This window comes from Esox lucius, chromosome 23, assembly GCF_011004845.1.
Source record: "Esox lucius isolate fEsoLuc1 chromosome 23, fEsoLuc1.pri, whole genome shotgun sequence".
Taxonomy (NCBI): Eukaryota; Metazoa; Chordata; class Actinopteri; order Esociformes; family Esocidae; genus Esox; species Esox lucius.
Window position 1 is genome coordinate 16,009,736 of NC_047591.1, and position 21,246 is coordinate 16,030,981.

A 21,246-nucleotide genomic window follows, 5' to 3' on the forward strand; every position below is an offset into this window, starting at 1 on the left:
TCCATTATATAATATATATTAAAAAATACACAAAGACACAGCAGGTCAGGTGAGTGAAAGAGAGACAGGGATAGAGAAATAGAGGGATAGAGAAACAGAGGGGGAGAAAATGAGAGAGAAAGAAAGAGAGAGAGCACCTGGCCTAATATTTAGCATGCAGCTGAGAGCTTAAACAGCATTATCTTCTCTCTCCAGTTTATGGCTGCTAATTTGCTGTGCAGGCATCTTGGCCCAGAATGACCTGTACTAGAGGTCACCTCCTCGATACAAACATGCCCTCTATGCTTGCGTCTTTCCTTCCAGGTGCAGGCTTGTGTTGGCATCACACAGAGGGGAACAGAGAAACATTCATGCAAGCTTGCACACGCACACAGACACACTTAGGTACACACAAACCTTTTCTATTTTGAGCCTGAAAGAACAGCATTCCAGCTTACACATGGGTTGAGAAAGGCTTTACAGATAGACTACATCTCCCTCAGTCTGTTTGTTAGAGGAAATCAGAAGACAAACCCTCAGGGGGGTCATGGACGCACACGCCTACGGTTGCCTGCCGGAGAGATCTACAACATACTTCCTGGCAAACCCAAACCAGGCCTGGGAGATACCAGGAGAATTCCACTACTGAGGAGAAGCCACAACCCACAAAATGTGGTTGCAGTGGAAGAGGCGGAGCCACAAGGTGGCCAGTTTGTTCAGTACAGCAGCACATTGAGGGTCTTAGATGGGAATAGATAATAAACAGACTATGTCTCCACTGACTCCAGGTCTCCAATGTTATGGTTCCTTAAGCCAGTGCACAGATTCACAATGAGAGAAAACTAGAAAACTGTTAGACTTCTCCTAACCTCCTTTTCATTTTATTTTTTTATTTTGGGGCATGGAGTGCAACACCACATGATAAACTAGATAACAAGTATGTAGACATTAAAACCCAACTAAATATAACTGACTTAAAGAGACCGGTCCAGAAAAAATAAAAAATTGAAGTCTTGATGTGGAAAAAATTATTGGCCAATGATTCCCCACCCAGTTCTATTTTCTCTGGCTCCCTCTGTCCTGAAATGAGTTTATGCACCATGATGGCTGCAGCTGTTGGTAAATCATATGTAATTACATTCGAAATGCCCCACGCGGCACAGAGAGCACGATTAGGCTTTAGAAAAGAGAAAATTATTTTGGCTGGGGTTGATTATGAAGGCATTTCGCTGTCGTGTGTTGTGGTGGCGTGCTGAACAGGGCACACTAGCAGAAAGACAATAAAAACCAACAAAACCACTGGCTCATGCTGTACTCCACGCTTGACTAAATGCCACACAGAGTCCTATTCGGTCAAATCATTACCATCAACAGTGTAAAACATGACCATCATTAGAGTAAATCATTACCATCAACAGTGTAAAACATGACCATCATTAGAGTAAATCATTACCATCAACAGTGTAAATCATTAGCGTCTACAATAAAACGGAGAAGACCAAAGAAGTGACTACTGAACAACTGCCAAAGACGTTTGGGTCATTCTAATTTCCTTCCCAAATTAGGAAAATAAACATGTGTACTGAGCAATTTCTTAAATATTGCAGACACCTTGAGAAGGAAAATGCAAAGAGCAGGGAAGTGAACAGACAAGAGGAAATGTTTCACCAGCTGTAATCAGCTCAATATTCAAATGTGGCATGACGGCATCTCGAAAAGAGCACATCCAGAGAGATGTGGAACAAACCAGAGAAGGTCTAACATCTAAGGCCTGCTAAAACCAGTTCATTTCCAATTTGTTAAATTTTCCTGCTGGATCTGTCATCAGGCACTGGTATTGGATTTATCAGTGGGCCTACTGGTGAGGGTGTGAAAACAGGTTGTTTGGTATGATAACACCGGGCCGGCGCAGAGTGCTAACGCTACCTGCTATTTTGGCCTGTTAACTATGCACCTGGTTTAGATGGGCTTCATCATTTGGAGGCAAAAGAGTCTACTTGACAAGCGGGTCCCAATTGGGAACGGGAAAAGCTACGGACACACAACAGCTAAATGACAGCCCAGCCCCACCAGCCCCGTTAACACAGGCCTAACACTGTGTAAGCATGACCACATGCTGAGCCTAAAGATGATTCTCCCTAACTGGAAGTCAAAACCAACATAGACAAGGAAGAGTGGAGATGCTGGGGAAGAGATTACATCTCTTTATGGGGAGCAATGTATTCCCCTTCTTGGGCACTAGTTGGGAGAGAGTATCGGCACCGCATGTGGTGAGAGACATCCATAAAAACCAAATAATCAGAGCCTGACTAATGCCCAGTGTCCCTGTGGAGGAGCGCTACCCACTGCACAGCATTCCATTTCTTCCCATTCCTTTTCTCTCCCTTCCGGCGGTCAGAGCGGGGTCTCCACCAAATCACGGCCTCATTTGAAAGACCAGAAAACAGGGAAACACAAACAGCATCTGCATTTTTCCGTTCGTGCTTTAAAACTCCCATTGAGGCCTCCACTGAGGTTTAAGGATCAGTTCTGATTGCAAGAGTTCTGTCCAAATAAATCCTGGAGCACTAGATGGATGTTCTGGAGGAGTCAATTATGAAGTCGTAGTGGTTAACTGGACGTCTGGAGGAGTCGACTACGAAGTCCGTGGTTAGCTGGACGTTGTTGTCACGATCTTTCTGATAAACTGCTACACCCGAGCAGACAGGTGAGATGACCTTTTAAAGTGAAGTTATTTTGAAATTCAATAAATAATTCATTCACAGAGATGTAAAGACCATCCGAAGACCATAAACTTTAAATATTGCATCATCCAAACTCAACATGCAGTTTCTGCTTTCTTTCCTACTTGAGTGTTGCTGTTGCTTTCGACAGCCATGGCTTTTACCTGTGTAATGCCATGACAGCTGAACAGAAAAATGACAATGTTTAGCATGACCAAAAAATTAACATCCACTGAAAAAATGCCATGCCAGAGAAGTTGGAACACAACCCGGACAATGATAAACTAAAGTTGTCTCCGGGATGATCATAAGTCAGAGTCTTTACAAGCATTCCTTAGTAGTCTCAAATTATATGCCTCCCATATCTGGTACCCTGCACATTCTATAGTCCCAGCTTTCCCAGTACATCCCATTCTTGCGGTTTTGTTTTTGTTGTTGGCAAAACTTTCTGTTCTTGTGTTTAATCCTTCTGTTCTGTTATCTTTTTTCATCTTATTACTTCTAAATGCATTTTTGGAAAAGGGCTTCTCAGTAAGCAAGTTACAGTAAAGGACACCTGCTGTATTTGGCACCTGTGACTAATACATTTTTGTTTGAAATGTGGATTGTATCCAGCCATCTCCCTTCCCCACTAAGCAGAGCCTGTTATACATTTGGCCAAAAATAATGTGATGCACTGAAAAACAGGTAGTCGATCCCTGTTTCAGTCATTTTTCTTGGTGCCTAACGAACACAGCCCAGGGAATGTAGGACTTTTTCTAAGACGGCTCAAGTCTCCTGCTCCACATTAATGCCTGGTGAAGACCCCCGACTGCCTCTCCAACCGATCAATAGAAAACGTTAATAATAACTTATGTCCTCTTATTGAAATCAATACCAGCGAACATTAATGGTCAGGCAAAACCGTGTTACAAGGCCCTCCGGTGAGTGCTCTGAAACGCTGCAACACAGTAGCTGACAGCCATGGTGCTGCAATCTTTTAAAACCTTTCCTAAACAAGGACTACAGGAAGGGGGGGGGGGGGGGAGAGAGAAATCAAGCAAGAGACAGAATGAATGCTAGAGAGGGATGAGAAGAAAAAAAAAAGGGAGGTACAGAATTGAGAAAGACTGGTACTGATCAGCGGTCCAAAATCATTAGGTGGGGAAACACAGCGGGATGTAAAGGTAGAGTGGGAGTAATGTGGAGAGAATGGCCCCTGGATGCGGAAACCACTTCACCCATTAGGGCCATGTACCCACTGCCAGCTCTTAGCAACACACTCTGTCCACTGGTCTGGGTTAGGCTGGCCAGAATCAGAGACTTAGTGGGCTGAACCTGTGTTTCCGACACACTCACAGATGGGATGACAAACCAGTGTATCTGCTCCAGGTAGACTGAACCCGGTGAGCCGAAGCTTATCAAGAACAGTGGCTACAGGTCTCCCACAAATAGGCTTAAAGGAATAGGTCATTCTTTTTCAACAGGTTAGATGGTTTCTCCCCCGGATACCATAGTGCCCAGGGTGTAATACAGGGACCATCTTGGTGAGCCGGATGGTTGGTTAGTGAGGGCAACATCCAGCCAACATTTTTTGATTGTCATGATTGATCTGCAGTGCCTTGCAGGAGGTTAATTGTAGTGGTGGGTGACCGGGGTGCGAGGGGTAACAAATGACCCTCCAGCCTGTGGCCCGCCGTTGGACACGAAGGGCCTCAATGGAAGGCAGGCAGGAGCCAATCAGCCTTTCTTTGGGCTGTACAATAGGTTGTAGGTCACCTCTGCAGCGGGCTAACAAAGAACAAAGACGGACAATGACGCGGGAGGTGAAGATGGACTCTATGATTGATGTGAGGCTAACTAGTGGTTAGTGCACTCTGCAGGGCAGCTTGTGGAGACTGGAGTGTCTGACACATCCAAACCTGTCCCCCACAGGTTTCTGAGAACTGAGACCTGTGGTCATCAGCCGTAGAGGTCTTCTTTGCTGTACCAGGGCGTTAGCGTTTGCTGAGCTTACCTGCTTTCTTTTATTTGGATGTTGTAAACCGCAGTTACTGGCCAGCCAATGATTTGGGCTGTCTCTGAGCACATTTTCCAGCCTCATAATGGCTTCTTTAACTCTCACAGATACTTCTTTGTCCTATTATGTTGACAGACCTATGGTGTACTCCAAAGGCAAACACAAAGCCTAGAATCATCTGTAATCTCTGCACAAACATTATGATGGAACACAACAGACAATCCAAAAAACAGATGCAAAGCATATTATATTGCCCCAATAGTTTTTTTGTACTCTGAAACAAGTGTGCTACTGTATGTAGAATAAGTTGTCATTTGTAAATGGTGAAACCAATACATAGACAAATAAACTTCAACAATCTAGTCTATGGCTCAGTTTTCTAATAACAAAGGTCATTGTTATAGCATGCATATGTGCTTTAATTTTACTTAAAGGTGAAAACAAAAAATAAATCAGTCAGTAATACTATTTAAAGACAACTGACCTCTGGATTAAAGGGTATCTTGGCGCATGTATGAATTTCAGGGCGTGAAACCATCCATCAGCAAGTAAAACAATTGGAAACTACTCTTTAAGTCTGTGTATTCATAGGAGAAAATTCTAATACATGCTCACAATCGAAGTAGGAACGAGTAACAAAAATTTTCCACTAACAAAATACTTAATCCCATGTGCCTTGGTGAACTGAACTACTCACTAGAGCCTAAGAAACGGTCCACCCCTCATGCTATTTGTCAATATTACCAGGCTGAAAGGCCCTCTTTCTCCTGCTACAGACATTCTAAACCTAATAGACTTGCATGTTTAGTAGTTCTCTTTAGTCGCCATGCTGAAAAACAGAGGAAAACTATGTGTTTTAGCAGACTGTCACTTTCCCCATCCGCCTAGAGTGCCCTCTGTCTTTCAGTGCATCCAAGGTCAGATATCTATGCAGGTTCCCCTCTGAGAGTAATTACACACAGCCTCAGGAGAAACGCTTGGGAAGGGAGGGAAAGATACTGAGGCAGGGAGGTGGGGAGGAAGAGTTGGAACAGTTTTTTGGATATCCGTAGAATTTCCCCACACAGGAAAATTATTTTCCTGACAAATTCTATTTCACTTGTGCCACATGCTAACACACACAATGTAATTAAATTTGACTCATAAATAAATAGAAAAAATATGTTTATTTTACTCCGCACAAGCCAAACTGTCCCAGAGATTTGTGGTAAAGGGGAATTAAATGAGTGTGGACTTTCCCTGACGGTGTAGGGACCATTAAGAGACACGAGGGAGATAAAGAGATGATAATACAACATACCGTCTTCTCCTGGCACAGGAGACAGTGTCCACAGGCAGAGTTAGATAGGAGTACTACACAATGGTGCTTAATGAGAGCTGGGAGGTTTATTTACACTTTATAATTCTCAGCTTTTTCAGCCCCTTTGAAGGGAGAGGAAGGAAGAATGTCAGGATTTACCCCCGTTTCAGCATACCTTATTTTTATTTCCGGCTTCATGTCCCCCATGGCTTGGCCAGTGCCTCAAGGTCAGTCAAGGAGCCTTCCCCTCATCTGCCTATTTTTCATCCAGACAGTAAATGGAGTAATGGCGACAGATGCCAAAAATACCCCCCCAAAAAACATCCCTAACCTCTCACCTATGATCTTAACACACAGAGAGGTATGAGGGAGAAAGCAAGACAAGGTCAGAACTCCTGCACTCTCCCTCTTCTGTGCAGAGTGCTGTTAGTTGTGCTTGGCCTGTTTATCGCATTCAGAATACTGATGAGCGCAAAGACAGAGTGAATACAGAGGGAGTAAGAAAGTCTTCACTGCATCCTGTATGTGTCAACCCATTTCCATAATTGTGTGGCTTTGGGGCGTAGGTATAGGGAGATCCGTGCTCAGTGTGACAGGCGGGGTGACACTGGTTAGGGGGGAAAGCCCTTGTAAAACCCCTCAGTTTCAGGTTCACCTAGAGCTGCAGCGCCTACAGTTTTCCAGCAAATTGGCGGTGTGAGGCGCATGACAAGCAATTTAACTGCAATATAAAAAGTAATGTCTTTATCAAACATAGTATCTTCAAAGTATTTAAACAACTCCCACTACATTAGAAATTCCTTAGTTAAGAAATATTAGAAACTAGAAAAACAACAACTTGTAATGAAATTGTAAAACACTAAGGCTTGTAGGAATTTACTGAGCCCAGACTTTGAAGTGCTCTTCAAGGGGCCGGGGTCCTTAATGTAGCTTTAACAGAGGGTAGCAGAGAGAAAGCAGAGAGAAACACAGAGAGGGGGGGGGAGTCAGAGAGAGAAAGGACACAGTAGAGGCACGGGGTGATTCTGGTCATACTTGCTTCCCTGCTGAAAATAACAATCCTGTTTTTTCCTAATGAGCACATAACTCTCTCGGTGGAAAACATTGGCCAATTAAAAACTAAAACAGGCCCCGCATTTCTGGTTCATCTGAAATCAGGGGAAAAAAATGAAAGAAAACATGAAATTGAGAGATATGACTAAAACGGTGCTGGAACGCACAGACCGTAGCACATCCAGCCAAGATTCCATTTTAGCAACATTAACTAAACCTAACATACTGTTTATCTATCCTGGTCCATGAACTCTCCACGGTCAAACGAATAAAGCTAATTAACCCTGTGCTAGTGTGGTGTGTGTGTGGACTTCTGTTTCCCGTCAGTCACAGTTGTTGTCATGGCACATCATCAGCTTTGTACATCACCTCCCTATAAGACAGAAGGAGTCCAGAGGTGTCCAGGAGTCCTACGTGAATCTACAGGGAGGGGTACTGGCTGAAAAAGAGAGGCCAGGAGCCGAATCCAAACGCTGCAGTACTCTAACGCAATAGGATAGTCACGCTCATGACCACGAGGGCCACACACTGCCTCTAAATGAATGCTAATTAATTAATTATAGCATTAACACAAATTAAGTGACAACAAAATACAATTTCATGGCCTCTGTCAAAGTTGAATGGCACTGAACAACACACACACACACACACAGTTTAAGGCTCATTTTGAGAGAGAAAAAGTGACAGAATGAATGAATGGCTGGGAGAGGAAGAGATTAGTTTGGAGGAAGTGAACATGTTCCTCCAAACCAATCAGGTTTGTGCTCCTTATTCAATTCTGTGTGATAACAGCAATTAACCCCTTTTCTAATAGAGGTCAACTGGGTCCAAAAACCATGTGGCTCCCAAGCGCTTGGGGAACACAGATGGGGGTCTCACAAGGGTTGACAGTCCAAATGGGAGCGGAGCCCCTTCATTCGGTCAGTAGATGTGAATACTGGGATGTGATGGTCGTCTCATGTCCTTGAAGTGAACACCTACGCAACGTCAGGTAAACCACTTCCTAGAAATGGGACTAATTTGTCACGGTTGCCTCAGTTTGTCCATCTCGTGAAAGTGTTGCCAAGGCAACAGCAGTGAACCTGGTGGATTGTGGGCCATTCGGGCTTGACGACTAGAGAGCCGCGTAGACTCATATCAAGTGAGCAGGTGAGAATTCAGTCACGGAAAGACATTGTATTGAAAAAGCCAAGAGGCCAGGTGCTGAGACAAGGATTGGGCAGGCTTCTTCAAGGCGGGTGTGTGGACAGTACACCGTGCCGACAGACAGGGTCAAACATAAAACACCACACACAACCGTTTAAGATATTTTGTGTTTGGTCACATCACTCACAGCCAGCCTATAGAAAACGCCACTAATGGTAATGACAGGAGAGAGATGAAGCCTAACAGAAAGAGCTTCACATCCTAGATATACAAGGCCTGTGGGCTGGATGAGTGTGGGGGAATAATGATAATGACAGAAAGTGTGTGCAGGGAGGGGTGATTCTGTGTCGATGGCAGGGGGTTGGACGGGTTATTAGTAATTACATGACTGGCTGGCCACAGCACTGCTCCACTGAACTCGGGTTAACAGGGCATTCACACACTCCCTCTCACAAAAACACACATACACAGACAGAAACATGTGCATAGACACATGCAAAACAAAAGACGCGCAACACAGAGAGAGACAGACGCGCAACACAGAGAGAGACAGACGCGCAACACAGAGAGAGACAGACGCGCAACACAGAGAGAGACAGACGCGCAACACAGAGAGAGACAGACGCGCAACACAGAGAGAGACAGACGCGCAACACAGAGAGAGACAGACGCGCAACACAGAGAGAGACAGACGCGCAACACAGAGAGAGACAGACGCGCAACACAGAGAGAGACAGACGCGCAACACAGAGAGAGACAGACGCGCAACACAGAGAGAGACAGACGCGCAACACAGAGAGAGACAGACGCGCAACACAGAGAGAGACAGACGCGCAACACAGAGAGAGACAGACGCGCAACACAGAGAGGCAGACGCGCAACACAGAGAGACAGACCCGCAACACAGAGAGACAGATCCGCAACACAGAGAGACAGACCCGCAACACAGAGAGACAGACCCGCAACACAGAGAGAGACACGCGCAACACAGAGAGACAGACGCGCAACACAGAGAGACAGACGCGCAACACAGAGAGACAGACCCGCAACACAGAGAGACAGACCCGCAACACAGAGAGACAGACCCGCAACACAGAGAGACAGACCCGCAACACAGAGAGACAGACCCGCAACACAGAGAGACAGACCCGCAACACAGAGAGACACATGCAAAACAGAGAGGCACGTGCAACACAGAGAGACAGACCTGCATATGAACAAGGCACATGCGCGCAGACACACACGCAGGCAGACAAAAACACAGACCCAGACACACACACGCAGACACCCAGATGCAGAAACACAGGTGCCCAGAAACGCAGGCGCACACGCCCAGGTGCACACACTCAGAAACAGGCGCCCATAATGCATTGCACACACCGACGAGGGGAGGTGGGTGTTTTTGTGGTAGGGTGTTGGTGTGTTGTTGCAGGAAGGTGTACAACACAGACGGGAGGTGAATGTGATGGTGGAGGGGGAGGCAAAACTACTCATCATCCATAAAGTCATCCTGCATACAGTCATCCTGCATACAGTCAGCTACACCAATGTTTCAGCCCAAATAGTCACACAACCAAACCCTGTTGTTTTTCTATCCTACTGGGGAAGGAAGAGAAGTAACCCTGACCCAGAAATCAATATTCCCCGACCTAACCCCCAACCTTAACCATACCCTAACCCCAAAAACCTAACCTAGCCATAACACCCAACCTGAACTGCTTATGCCTTTCATCCCGACTGAGGCATTTCTACACTACGCTTATTGTACGTTTTCCCCTAAAACTAGCACCTTAAGTGGGAAGAAACTTTTCTTCCTTGTGAGACCCTCAGGGTCTTCCGTCTTTGCGGAGACCTCGTGTCACCCAGAAGTACAGAGGGTGTGGATCACAAACACACCTGTCTCCACGTCCTGGGTGTAGAAGTGCATGGCGTCCGTGATCTCCGTGACGTAGACCGCTCTGTAGTTGGCGGTGCGTTCTTTCTCCTCTGACACGTGTACCACCTCCTCCACTGGTTTCTCCTCGTAGTTGGCCCAGATCTGGAAAAGGGGGACAGGAGTCATGAGCAGGGCGACTCGCGTCAGAAAACGTCCTACGCATTTCTGGTGTGTGAAGCATGTGTGTCGTGACCCGATGTGCTGCGCTAAAATCGGGGACCTGGTGGGACGAACGGAACGACAAGAGTCCACGCGACTAACTACCGCAGCGAAAAACCACCCCCACTGACTTCCATTACCGAAGTCCCACCATGTTTTCAAGCCAAAGGGAAATCTGTGTGCGGAACCAATGATCTAGGAAGAGCAACAACCAAACATAGAAAAACAATGGCCCGTAACAGTAACACCAAGCCCCTGTGGGACCTCTCTCTCACTCTCTCCCCCCATCTCATTGCCTGTCCTCTAGTGTGTTGTTGGCAGGCAAATCAGGTCAGCTCCTCTACAAGGGTAGCCCTCTGTCAGCCTCCTCGGAGGGCAGAACGCTCATTACGGGAAGAGTGCTCAGCTAGGGGCCACAAATCAAAAACTACGGCTGCAATATGGACATGCACACACAAACATACACGGGACACACAAACGCATGCATGCACGCACACATGCATGCATGCACGCACTCACAACAGGATTAAAAAAGCGGCCTAATCATCTCTTTCTCAGCTGATGTTTTGAGTCTCCTATACGGGTGACTGAACTCCAAAAAGGTAGGAAGTACAAGTGAGACAACCTAACAACAAGCGGCTCCTTTTTCATGTGTAAAACCGGCACACAGCTTGTTCTACTCCTTTCATTTTAACTGCAGGCTTTTCTCTGTGCACTTAATGAAGGTGAAGGAAAAAAAACGTTTGTGGTTTTAATAGTGTAGCGATATTAGCCAATTAGCGGCAGGCTAATTATTTAACTGTATGGTATCATCAGCTAATTATCTTCACAAGGTATGCTTCTCTCTCTCTCTCTTTCGCCCTCTCCGTCTCTGTCGCTTAACCTCTTCTTCAGAGCAGTGTTAGATAGCTAATTACACCCAGCGGTTTCTACAGGTTTATCGGTATGCTAGCACACCATTGTCGGATTGGCAATCTGGCAATTCTGGTGAACGGCAGAGGGGGCCCAGGGAAAAATAAATCTTTAGGTTGGGATGCTCTAATGTTGTTTAAACACGCATATAAATGTATTCACAATTCAGACAGGGCCGTTAAAAAATATTACTTGTATTTGCTTGCCCAAACCACTCTAGCAATATAGCTAGTTGTTAGCCGGGGTATTAACATGTTATGCTTAAGATAAAGACCAGAAGGGGCTGGTGACAGTTGAGAGGATGCTGATGCAGAAAGCATAACAAGGAGGCAAAAACACTGGCCAGATCAAAGACACAGTTAAAGTGATGGGTTGTATCTCAAGTGGTCTTTTTACCTGCATTTGTTTTTGTCATGAGCTGATTTTAAAAAGACAATTACTCTCCAGTTATTGGTATAAGATTAGCTGAGAATTGCTATAGTGTGCATTTTGGGGGTATTAATTCAGTTCAAACCCAAATTGTTGAAATGTTTTTGTCACTTGAGATATATCCTTTTTTTTCTTTCAATTACTGAATGTGAATTTCTGTTTACTTCCTGAATTAACTGTTGACTATGGAGAGAATGGTGGGCTGAGCAGCCTCCACGTGGGCTGGTGTGATTAAGAGTCCCAAGGCTGTGAGGTGAGCAGCACCACACACTTACATGCCAATTGTACAGGTGCAATGAGAAGAACCTGCTACCCAACAACATTGGCAAACCCACATTTCTTTGCAAACACAACAAGTGACAGAGCGCCAGCGAATCAGGCCCCGGGTATGGGGGACCTGCCCGCCCTGGCAACAAAAGGTGGGGTCAAAGCCCCCAATTACATTGAATTATTCCTCCTGCAGACGCCAAACAAAGAAAATAGGGGGAAAAAATGTAATTACTCAGTGAAGACGGCCGGCCAGGGGTTAATTAAGACCTAAACATGGCCACGCTTCGCAAACTTCCAATTCCAACCTTATTTATGTTATTTATTTTTTTGTAACTTTTCCTCCATCTCTCACTTATGTATTAATGGAATCAATACCCACAATGCAGTGGGGCCGCGGCAGAGGTTGATGACACGTCTGAGCTTTTAATCAAACCCGCAGGACCAATCCGAGTGACACAGATTAGCGTGTCACTGTTCATTACCGTGGCGACTGTCACTGTGGTGGCTTTCCTGGGGGCGAGGGGGGGGGGGGTGGGTTCACAACAATACGGGCTGAGTGACCTCTGACACACAAGGGCAAAAGAGGAGAGAAGCCACACACAGAATGCCAGACACGTATCGTGGAGAGTACCCACAGTGGATGACAGCCCGGATTTCACAATACCAGTGCAGTACGGACAACAGAGCAAATGGCCTTGAACAGAGCTCGCTCGCACACACACACACACACACACACACACACAAACACACACACCCCCCGTGCCGTAGGCGGATGACCTTCCGCGAGCAGCCAACTATCCCTGTTTGTTCCACTTGAGCGCAGGTATGTGAGTGCCGCTGATGCGTGGACAGAGCAGGCGTCGCGTCAGGGAGAGATAAAAAGCAGGAGAGAGAGAGAGAAGAATAAAGGAAGAAACAAAACGAGTGAGAGACGGAGAGAGCAGAGTTAGGGGCTAGGCTGTAGGAGCTGGTTGTGCCTGCTTCCAAAAAATAAACACAGCAGAGAGTCTCAAAACTTAATCGGGGGAGGGGTCCATTGTTGTAATAGTGTCCCTCACGGTACAGGACAGAAGGACAGGGTGACGCACACATGAAGAGTTACTGGTGCTTTGCCCCCCCCCCCCCCACACACACACACACACAATCCTCTTTCCCAGCTTTCTATTGTCCAGTTTGTGATTATAGCCTCGTTTCAGCCCTGCAACCCCCAGCGGACCCGGGAGTCAAAGACGTGTGTCCCGTGGAGCGCGTCGCGCCAGAATACCCAGCTTCTCATCACACTGCTCACCCAGCCAGGTTATATACAACGGGGAATGCTTCTCGGGATAACGAGGAGTCGGCGCTACGGTACAACGGCAAACGCAGCCATGCCCCAAATCAGTCCCGCCAACATTGTCGCCACGCCGTAACCGGGGAAGTGCCAAAGGGCATAGCACCATCCGGGAGCACCTCTAGATTTGGGTTTTTAATCATCTCTCTCCATCCCACTGCCCTCTCTCTCCCCTCTCTATCTGTAATGTCTGATTAGCTGTTAGTTGTTTTCTGGGCCGTGGCGTGGATATTTCTCCTGTCATGTTGGTACATGTATACGCGTGAGCCCATTACGTCTAATTACTGATTGGATCTCCGGCACCCACAACGGGTTGCTACGGCAACACGGCAGACATAGAGTGATGGTTTGAGACCGGGTACGAGACTGGCACAGCAACACACCTGGAACAGTCTCTGACGTGGGCTAGTGAAGTGTGGCTAGCAGATGACACAGCCAAACCCCTTGTCATTCAACAGCTGACTGACTCTACTACTAAACACCCAACCGGCATTATGAACACGTGCAAACACATAACCAACAATGGACAAAGCCAAAAGCACTTGAAGGTCTGGATTGGGCAGCGTGAGGTTAGAGAGTGGAGAGCGAGGGGTGGGAAAAGGACTTGCAGCAGTACTGGTGACTACATGGAATGGCAGGTCTTTCACCATTTCTTGACTAAGTTTCACAAAATTCTCCCTCCGAACATACACACACACACACACTTTCCGAAAGACACACAGCTGTTCATGTATACCCCCCTTGTACACACAAGGTTAGTTCCTTTTGTGCGTGCACACATACTTCCTCGTATGCACACAGACATTTCCTCGTACACACACCCAGAACGGGGGTTGGGGGGGGAGACGACCATTGATTAAAGGTGACAGCATGTCAATTCCAATACAGACTGTTCAGCTCGGCTAGACCAAAACTCTATCAACACCCAGAGAGTGTACACACACACACACACACACAGGGATGCATTGGGGCACACACAGACACACACACACAGACACACACACACAGACACACACACACAGACACACACACACAGACACACACACACAGACACGGGGATGCATTGGGGTACACACACACAGACACATACACACACAGACACTAGGATGCATTGGGGCACACACAGACACACACACACAGAGACAGACAGACACAGGGATGCATTGGGGCACACACACACACACACAGACACACACATGCATTGGGACACACACACACAGACACACAGACAGACACACACAGACACACACACAGACACACACATGCATTGGGACACACACACACACAGACACACAGACAGACACACACACAGACAGACAGACACGGGGATGCATTGGGGCACACACACACACAGACACACACAGACACACACAGACACACATGCACTGGGACACAGACACACACAGACAGACACACACATGCACTGGGACACACACACACACACAGACACACACAGACACACACATGCATTGGGACACACACAGACACACACAGACACACACAGACACACACAGACACACACAGACACACATGCACTGGGACACACACACAGACTGGGAGGTGGGAGGAGCCTGGGGGAGCAGGGTGTCTGAGGACAGTGACACAGTTTGCTCTCCAGAACACAGTGAGCCAGGCTCTTCTGTACACTTCTACCACATCCGCTCCAGACTAAAGCCTTTCACATCAGCCCTCGGCCACATCCATCCACATTCCAAAATGTTTTGACAGCCCTAATTTTGGTCCCAACCAAACCTTTCGTAGCGATTTACTCATTGTTGAAGTGCTTAGAACCGAACTTTCTGGCCCTAGACGCCATTCAGAGACAAAGATGCTTAATTTTGACCTGTTTAGCATACGCCTCCCTGACCCAGCCATACCCCACCCTAAACCTCCATACCTCACCCTACCATTACACATCCATGTCTTGACCACGGGAAAGGATACTGTTGCAGGCTTTACTCTAGCTCACTTGTCTCATACCGGTTGAATAAGGCCACTCTCCAGTTACAGAACCATCCTGTTTAACATTTGAGTCATCAGAAAATCATATCCAGAGCCACTTACAGCAGTGAGTTCATACATTACCATGCTTCTCCCCAGTGGGAGCGAAACCTACACTGGCATTGCAAGCTCCATGCTGTACCAACCAAGCAACACAGGGTTGTGTGTACTTTCATTATTAATGCATTATTCAATAGTGCTCTGCTTAAAATAGAAATCAATACCAATGTTTGTATTATTAAAAGTGCACTCTGCAGATCAACCTCAGCCTCTATTAAAGTCCTAATGAAGGGGCCTTCAAAAGGGAACGCCTCATTAGGAAAATTCAGCGGGGCGTTTCACTTCGAGTATACTCCTTGTACCGCACATCAAGCACTCATCGACAGTCAGATTGGGGGCCGAACAAACACAGTCTGGGCATGTTTGTGGGGAGGCACATTGGTTGAAATGTCCCCGAAACGATTGAATGAAATCAACCATGCAGACCGCATGTTCAGCTCAAACCCAAAGCCCCATTCAATCCCTCCAGCCGCAAGGTATTTATTCGGGTCAGGGCCTTAGTCGCTTCTAGACTTGATTGGCAGACCTTTACAAATCGTGAAAAACAGGCCCTCATTACAACATTGACCCCGGATTTCCTCTGGCTCAACCGTCGACGTGGCGTATTGACAGAACTATTATAGGTTGGGAAATGATTAACAAGACTGGCGAGCGCGACCACGAATCAGTGCCTCTCCAGCCGGGGCGATCCATACCACGACGCCGCCGTCATCCATACCAGCACACCGCGCCACCCGACAAGGAGCTCCGGAGGGTAGCTGCAATCCATAGTCCATACCACATGAGAACAGGGACACCCACCCCCCCCAACCGACGGTGCGCCTCAGAACCGACTATCCACACAGTGTTAACCGCAGCCTAATGAATTCTCTAGCAACAGGGGACTACACGCCATAACAAGAATCGATGAAATGTCAACAAGCTTTGGCAACAGACAAGTCTTATTGTTCGCCAGACCAAGCGCCCGCCCGACTGACCACCCGACAGACCCAGACGCCCTCTGAGGTGACGGCCGAGGCCGCAGGTTCGCCATTGGTGCTCGGCACGAGTTACAGGAACCCCTAATGGACGGTTAAGAAAGGCGTCGTCTGATTGGTGTGGGCGTGCGGAGCGCCCATTGGGGCATGGCTCTATGTAACCACTACAAGCATGTTCAGAAGGAACAGTCATCGCTAGCGATTTTGGAAGAATCCTACAGCGGGGGACTGGCCTGTAAACTGATTGACTGGTTGGCACAAGGAGGATATGAGTATGAAATGTGCGAGCGCGCGCTCGTGCGTCTGCGAGTGATGAGGCAGAATGTGTGTTCTACACAATACAAAATGCTGTTTTAATAAAACCATCGATCAAAACTGTGCAGCCATAAAATCCCACCTTCTCGCTTGTCATAAGTGCAAATGTTCATTTTTCCAGCATCTGGATGGGGGGGGGGGGGGGGGAGTCGACAAGAACAGACCCCGGGACAAACACTGAGCTCCGACTCAGTTCAAAGGTGACTGAATGGGACACTAATCAATGACCAGAGACACTCATCACAAATCCCATTGAAAGTACACCGGGGGGGGGGGGGGGGGGTCAACAGGAAAAACGGCGGTCTGATGCATGGAGGAGACCTGGTGATCCCAGGACACGAACCCATTTCCCACATCCATCCCCAAGGCTAGTAGAGGGTGGAGATGGAGCATGAAACCCCCATAACAGCCTGTTGTGGGGTTAAGTGAGAGAGCTGTGTGGTGGATGATTTGGGCGGGTGTGTTGGTATGCAGGTCACACGCTTCCCTCCTCACTGCCCTCATATTTAGATGCATTGCATGGCTGCCCCGGGCCAACACCGCCATAAAACACACAAGAGTCACACGCACTTAGGCCACGCAGGCGCGCGCGAACACGCACCTTGGAAACAAGCGGAGACAGGAAGCGGACAGTGACGGGACGCAGCAGTAGCACTCCACGACACAGACTAGACGGTACCACCAAGGTCACAAGGGACAATCCAGTAACGCCCAGGCATAACCGCAACACGAACCAACACACACACCGAGGCGTTCTAATGAGTGACCACCAACGACTTCCAATGAAGCAGCCATTTTTGGACACTCCTCTACGGCCGAACCAAAGCCTCAAGGACGGGACAGAGGAGGAACACACGGACACAGTTGATGGGGTCACTTAGCAAATTAATTATGCATTAAAACGGCACAGGTGGTGTGAGGCGAGTACTGGGGGGAGGGGCGGCGAGAAATGGGGCCATCAGCGGGGGAATTTAAGGAGACAGAGAGAGACAGACCGTCCTCGGCCTCTCGTATCACAGCCAACAGATGTTCCTACTCAGAGGACAGCGGGCGAGACGGTGGCAGGTTCCTCAACCCAGAGCCTTTCATCGCCATCTTTTTATCCACTCACTTTCCTCCCTGCTGCACCGGACCAGATAATGACCCCTTAGCTCTGTCTGGTCTCAACCTTTTTAACTCATCCGGCATCCAATTCACTTGCTCTGGGGTCTCCCTATTAATGGACCCGGTAAGTATGACAAATAACACAGTCTTATTTTCAGGAATGACCTGGGAGCACTTGGGGTTAACTGACAAATGTTTCAGCTTGTTTGCTCTGGGATTCGACCGAGCCACCGTTCTGTCCCTGTTCAGAAGCTCTGACCAGTAGGCTACCCTGATGCCTGGTCAGTCCTGGTGGATCACACACACCTGTTCTGCATCTCACTCACACACAGAGACAGACACACAGACACACAGACACACAGACACACACACAGACACACAGACACACAGACACAGACACACAGACACAGAGAGACAGGCACAGAGAGACAGGCACAGAGAGACAGGCACAGAGAGACAGGCACAGAGACACGGAGACAGACACAGAGACAGACACAGAGACAGACACAGAGACAGACACAGAGACAGACACAGAGACAGACACAGAGACAGACACAGAGACAGACACAGAGACACAGAGACAGACACACAGACACAGAGACAGACACAGAGACACAGAGACAGACACAGAGACAGACACAGAGACAGACACAGAGACAGACACAGAGACAGACACAGACACACAGACACACAGACACACAGACACACAGACACACACAGACACACACAGACACACACAGACACACACAGACACACACAGACACAGACACACACAGACACAGACACACACACACAGACACAGAGAGACAGGCACAGAGAGACAGGCACAGAGAGACAGGCACAGAGACACGGAGACAGACACAGAGACAGACACAGAGACAGACACAGAGACAGACACAGAGACAGACACAGAGACAGACACAGAGACAGACACAGAGACAGAGACAGACACAGAGACAGACACAGAGACAGAGACAGAGACAGAGACAGACACAGAGACAGACACAGAGACAGACACAGAGACAGACACAGAGACAGACACAGAGACAGACACAGAGACAGACACAGAGACATACACAGAGACAGTTATGGAACGGGACATTCTCTGTAAGAGTCTATTGGCAGTCATTAAAACATCATAAACTCACCAGGACATCATCTGAGGAGACATAGAAGAGGGGAAGACTTGCAGTCACACAACCCGGGTTGAAGGAGTCTGTCTGACCAGGTTGTTTTTGTCATTGAATGTGTATTGTGGTTGCAAGCTCATAGAAAAGTGTGTGTGCGCGTTCGTGCGTGGGTCCGTGTGTGCGTGTGAGAAGGAGGAGAATGTGTTTGTGTGTGTGTGTTCCAAGACAGGAATGTTATACAATGCCTCTCAATTTTCCGGTACACAGAATTGTCCTTAAACGATACCTCGCTTTATTTCCGGAGCTAGCCTAGAAAGGGGGCGTCTAGGTTGGACTGTGTGTGCTGGCTATTTCCTCTTTCCAGTGGATCGCCCTCAGTTTCTCTCTTTCCAGCAGCAGAATATGGACTTAGAGCTGCTCTCCCTCAGTCTTCCCCTCTCGCTGATTGAACTTGAGTTTGTCTCGCTCTTTTTCATGAGTAAAAAGAATAAAGAGAAATTCCTGCCTGAAGAATGTATCCAGTACTCCCACTTATTGTAATCAGAGCGCTGCTTTGCTGCTGCTAAATTGTGATGCGTCACCACGGGAAAACAATATTTTTATTAAATGCTATTTTTCTTTACAAAGCAGAGCGCAGTTTACTATCGTACGAGTATATGAGCAGGGCCACAACGGCCTGCACCCGACGTGCACAGTATCAAGCTTGCGAGTGAGGTCAGAGAAACGTAACTGGCTGTGTGGTGTTTCTCGGTGTGGATGTCAGTAAGTGGCTGTCACATTGATATGAGGCAGGTAGCCATCGTCTGAGAGACAAGGTAAGAAGCTAGCTACTCAACTCCATAGCTACAATCGGCTACAATGGATTAGCGTCATGCAGGCAACAATAAGACTTCGGGTTTTCGTATTTTGCCTTCAAAACAAAAGTCAGCAATGAAACGTTACATATGATATGAATTACTTTTTTTTGGCAGATTTGCATAGTGGAATAACTATGTGGGGAAAAATATAAACAAAATTACTATTTAAATGATACTTAACATAAAGAAGATATGGTGGGGCACATTGAAAAATGGTTAGAGCAAAAGTAAAGTGAAATGTAGGGGAAACACTTGATAATATCGCTTTCCATCCAGTACATCCCATTCTGCCCTTCAAACACAACCGTTTATCAACCAAGTGGCTCACCGAGCCGATCTTTTTGGGTCATAATCGTTGCCAGCCGAGCCAAAGAGGAGTGGGGGTAAAAAGAAAGAGGAAAAAAGAAACATCCTCCGAGTTACATGTACAAATATGCAATTAAAAGGCAATTAATCAACTTTTAATTAACCGTCTAGTCCTCCCCAGTTGCCATGGCGTTACCATGGTGACACGAAGATGTGGTGGCAGGAAGCTTCTCTTTAAAGTGTGGTTCGTCGTGTTTTTTTTATTCCCTTTCTGATCAAATGGAGACTTGTTTTTTTGTTTCTCTTATCCAGGCTCTGAATGTTTCCGGGGGGCATTATTTACACTGGGGTTACTGTCCATCATCGTACAGCATGCAGATTATCAAAGGGAAGTGGGTAAGGCTAAATGTAGTCTCTCAGCATGAACACACTCTGCCACCCACAGACCTCCCTGCCAATCTACTGAGTTCACAGCTGGCCCAGAGGTGGTGGTCGGCAGTAGAGGGAAAAACAGAGGAAGACAAATAGCGATAGGCAGAGAGAGAGAAAGACAAAAAGATAGACTGGACAGAGTGAGGCCAACCGACCAATCAGGAGACAGACACACCCCCTCAAGGCAGGCAGACCGACAGGAGGAAGACACACCCCCTCAAGGAAGGCAGGCCGACAGGAGGAAGACCCAGGTCCAAGAACAGATAAAGAGGAAGGGAGCAAAGGGAGAGGATGAAAAGCGAGGGGTACAGTGGCCCGTTGATATAACTCTGCCTCTACCTCAGGAGTGAAAGAGAAAGACAGGCAACTCTGGTCTGATTATCACCCAATGCAGCAAAACAGCCAGAGTGACCCATTGATAATGTGCACCAAGGGCCGATGACACCGCACGCTTGTCTGACCCACAGGTTCAGTCGGCTTTACCACACAAATCTGTTGGTCTTACAGTGAGAGCACAGTAATAAAACATTTCTGTGTCAAGTAATGTTGTTTTCTGTCAACAGCCTCACTACTGTGTCCGACTGTGTGCGCGCAGGGGTGGAAGCTGCCGCAGATTTACAGGCGGAAATAAAAGCCAGCAGAGCCCCCCAGAGGGGTCAGCGAGGGCCAGAGAGACTGATGGCTGGGAGAGTGGGAAGGAGAGAGCACAAGAAAAAGGAAGGTGGACACACAGAGGAAATGAGCAACACTTACTCACCAATGAAGACCGACACCTTCAGTGGACATAAACATACGAGCATGTATGAAGGGGAACACCACGACCACACG

The 21,246-nt window shown here is 47.5% G+C and overlaps 1 protein-coding gene across 1 annotated transcript in view; it reads right to left on the reverse strand.

The window, feature by feature from the left end:
* Window positions 1–21,246, reverse strand: part of snd1 (staphylococcal nuclease and tudor domain containing 1) — a 182,970-nt gene that overhangs the window by 25,708 nt on the left and 136,016 nt on the right. Inside the window, exon 18 of the mRNA XM_010887370.5 lies at window positions 10,097–10,238. Within this exon, the coding sequence (XP_010885672.3) occupies window positions 10,097–10,238 (142 nt within the window). The remainder of the gene's footprint in view (window positions 1–10,096; window positions 10,239–21,246) is intronic.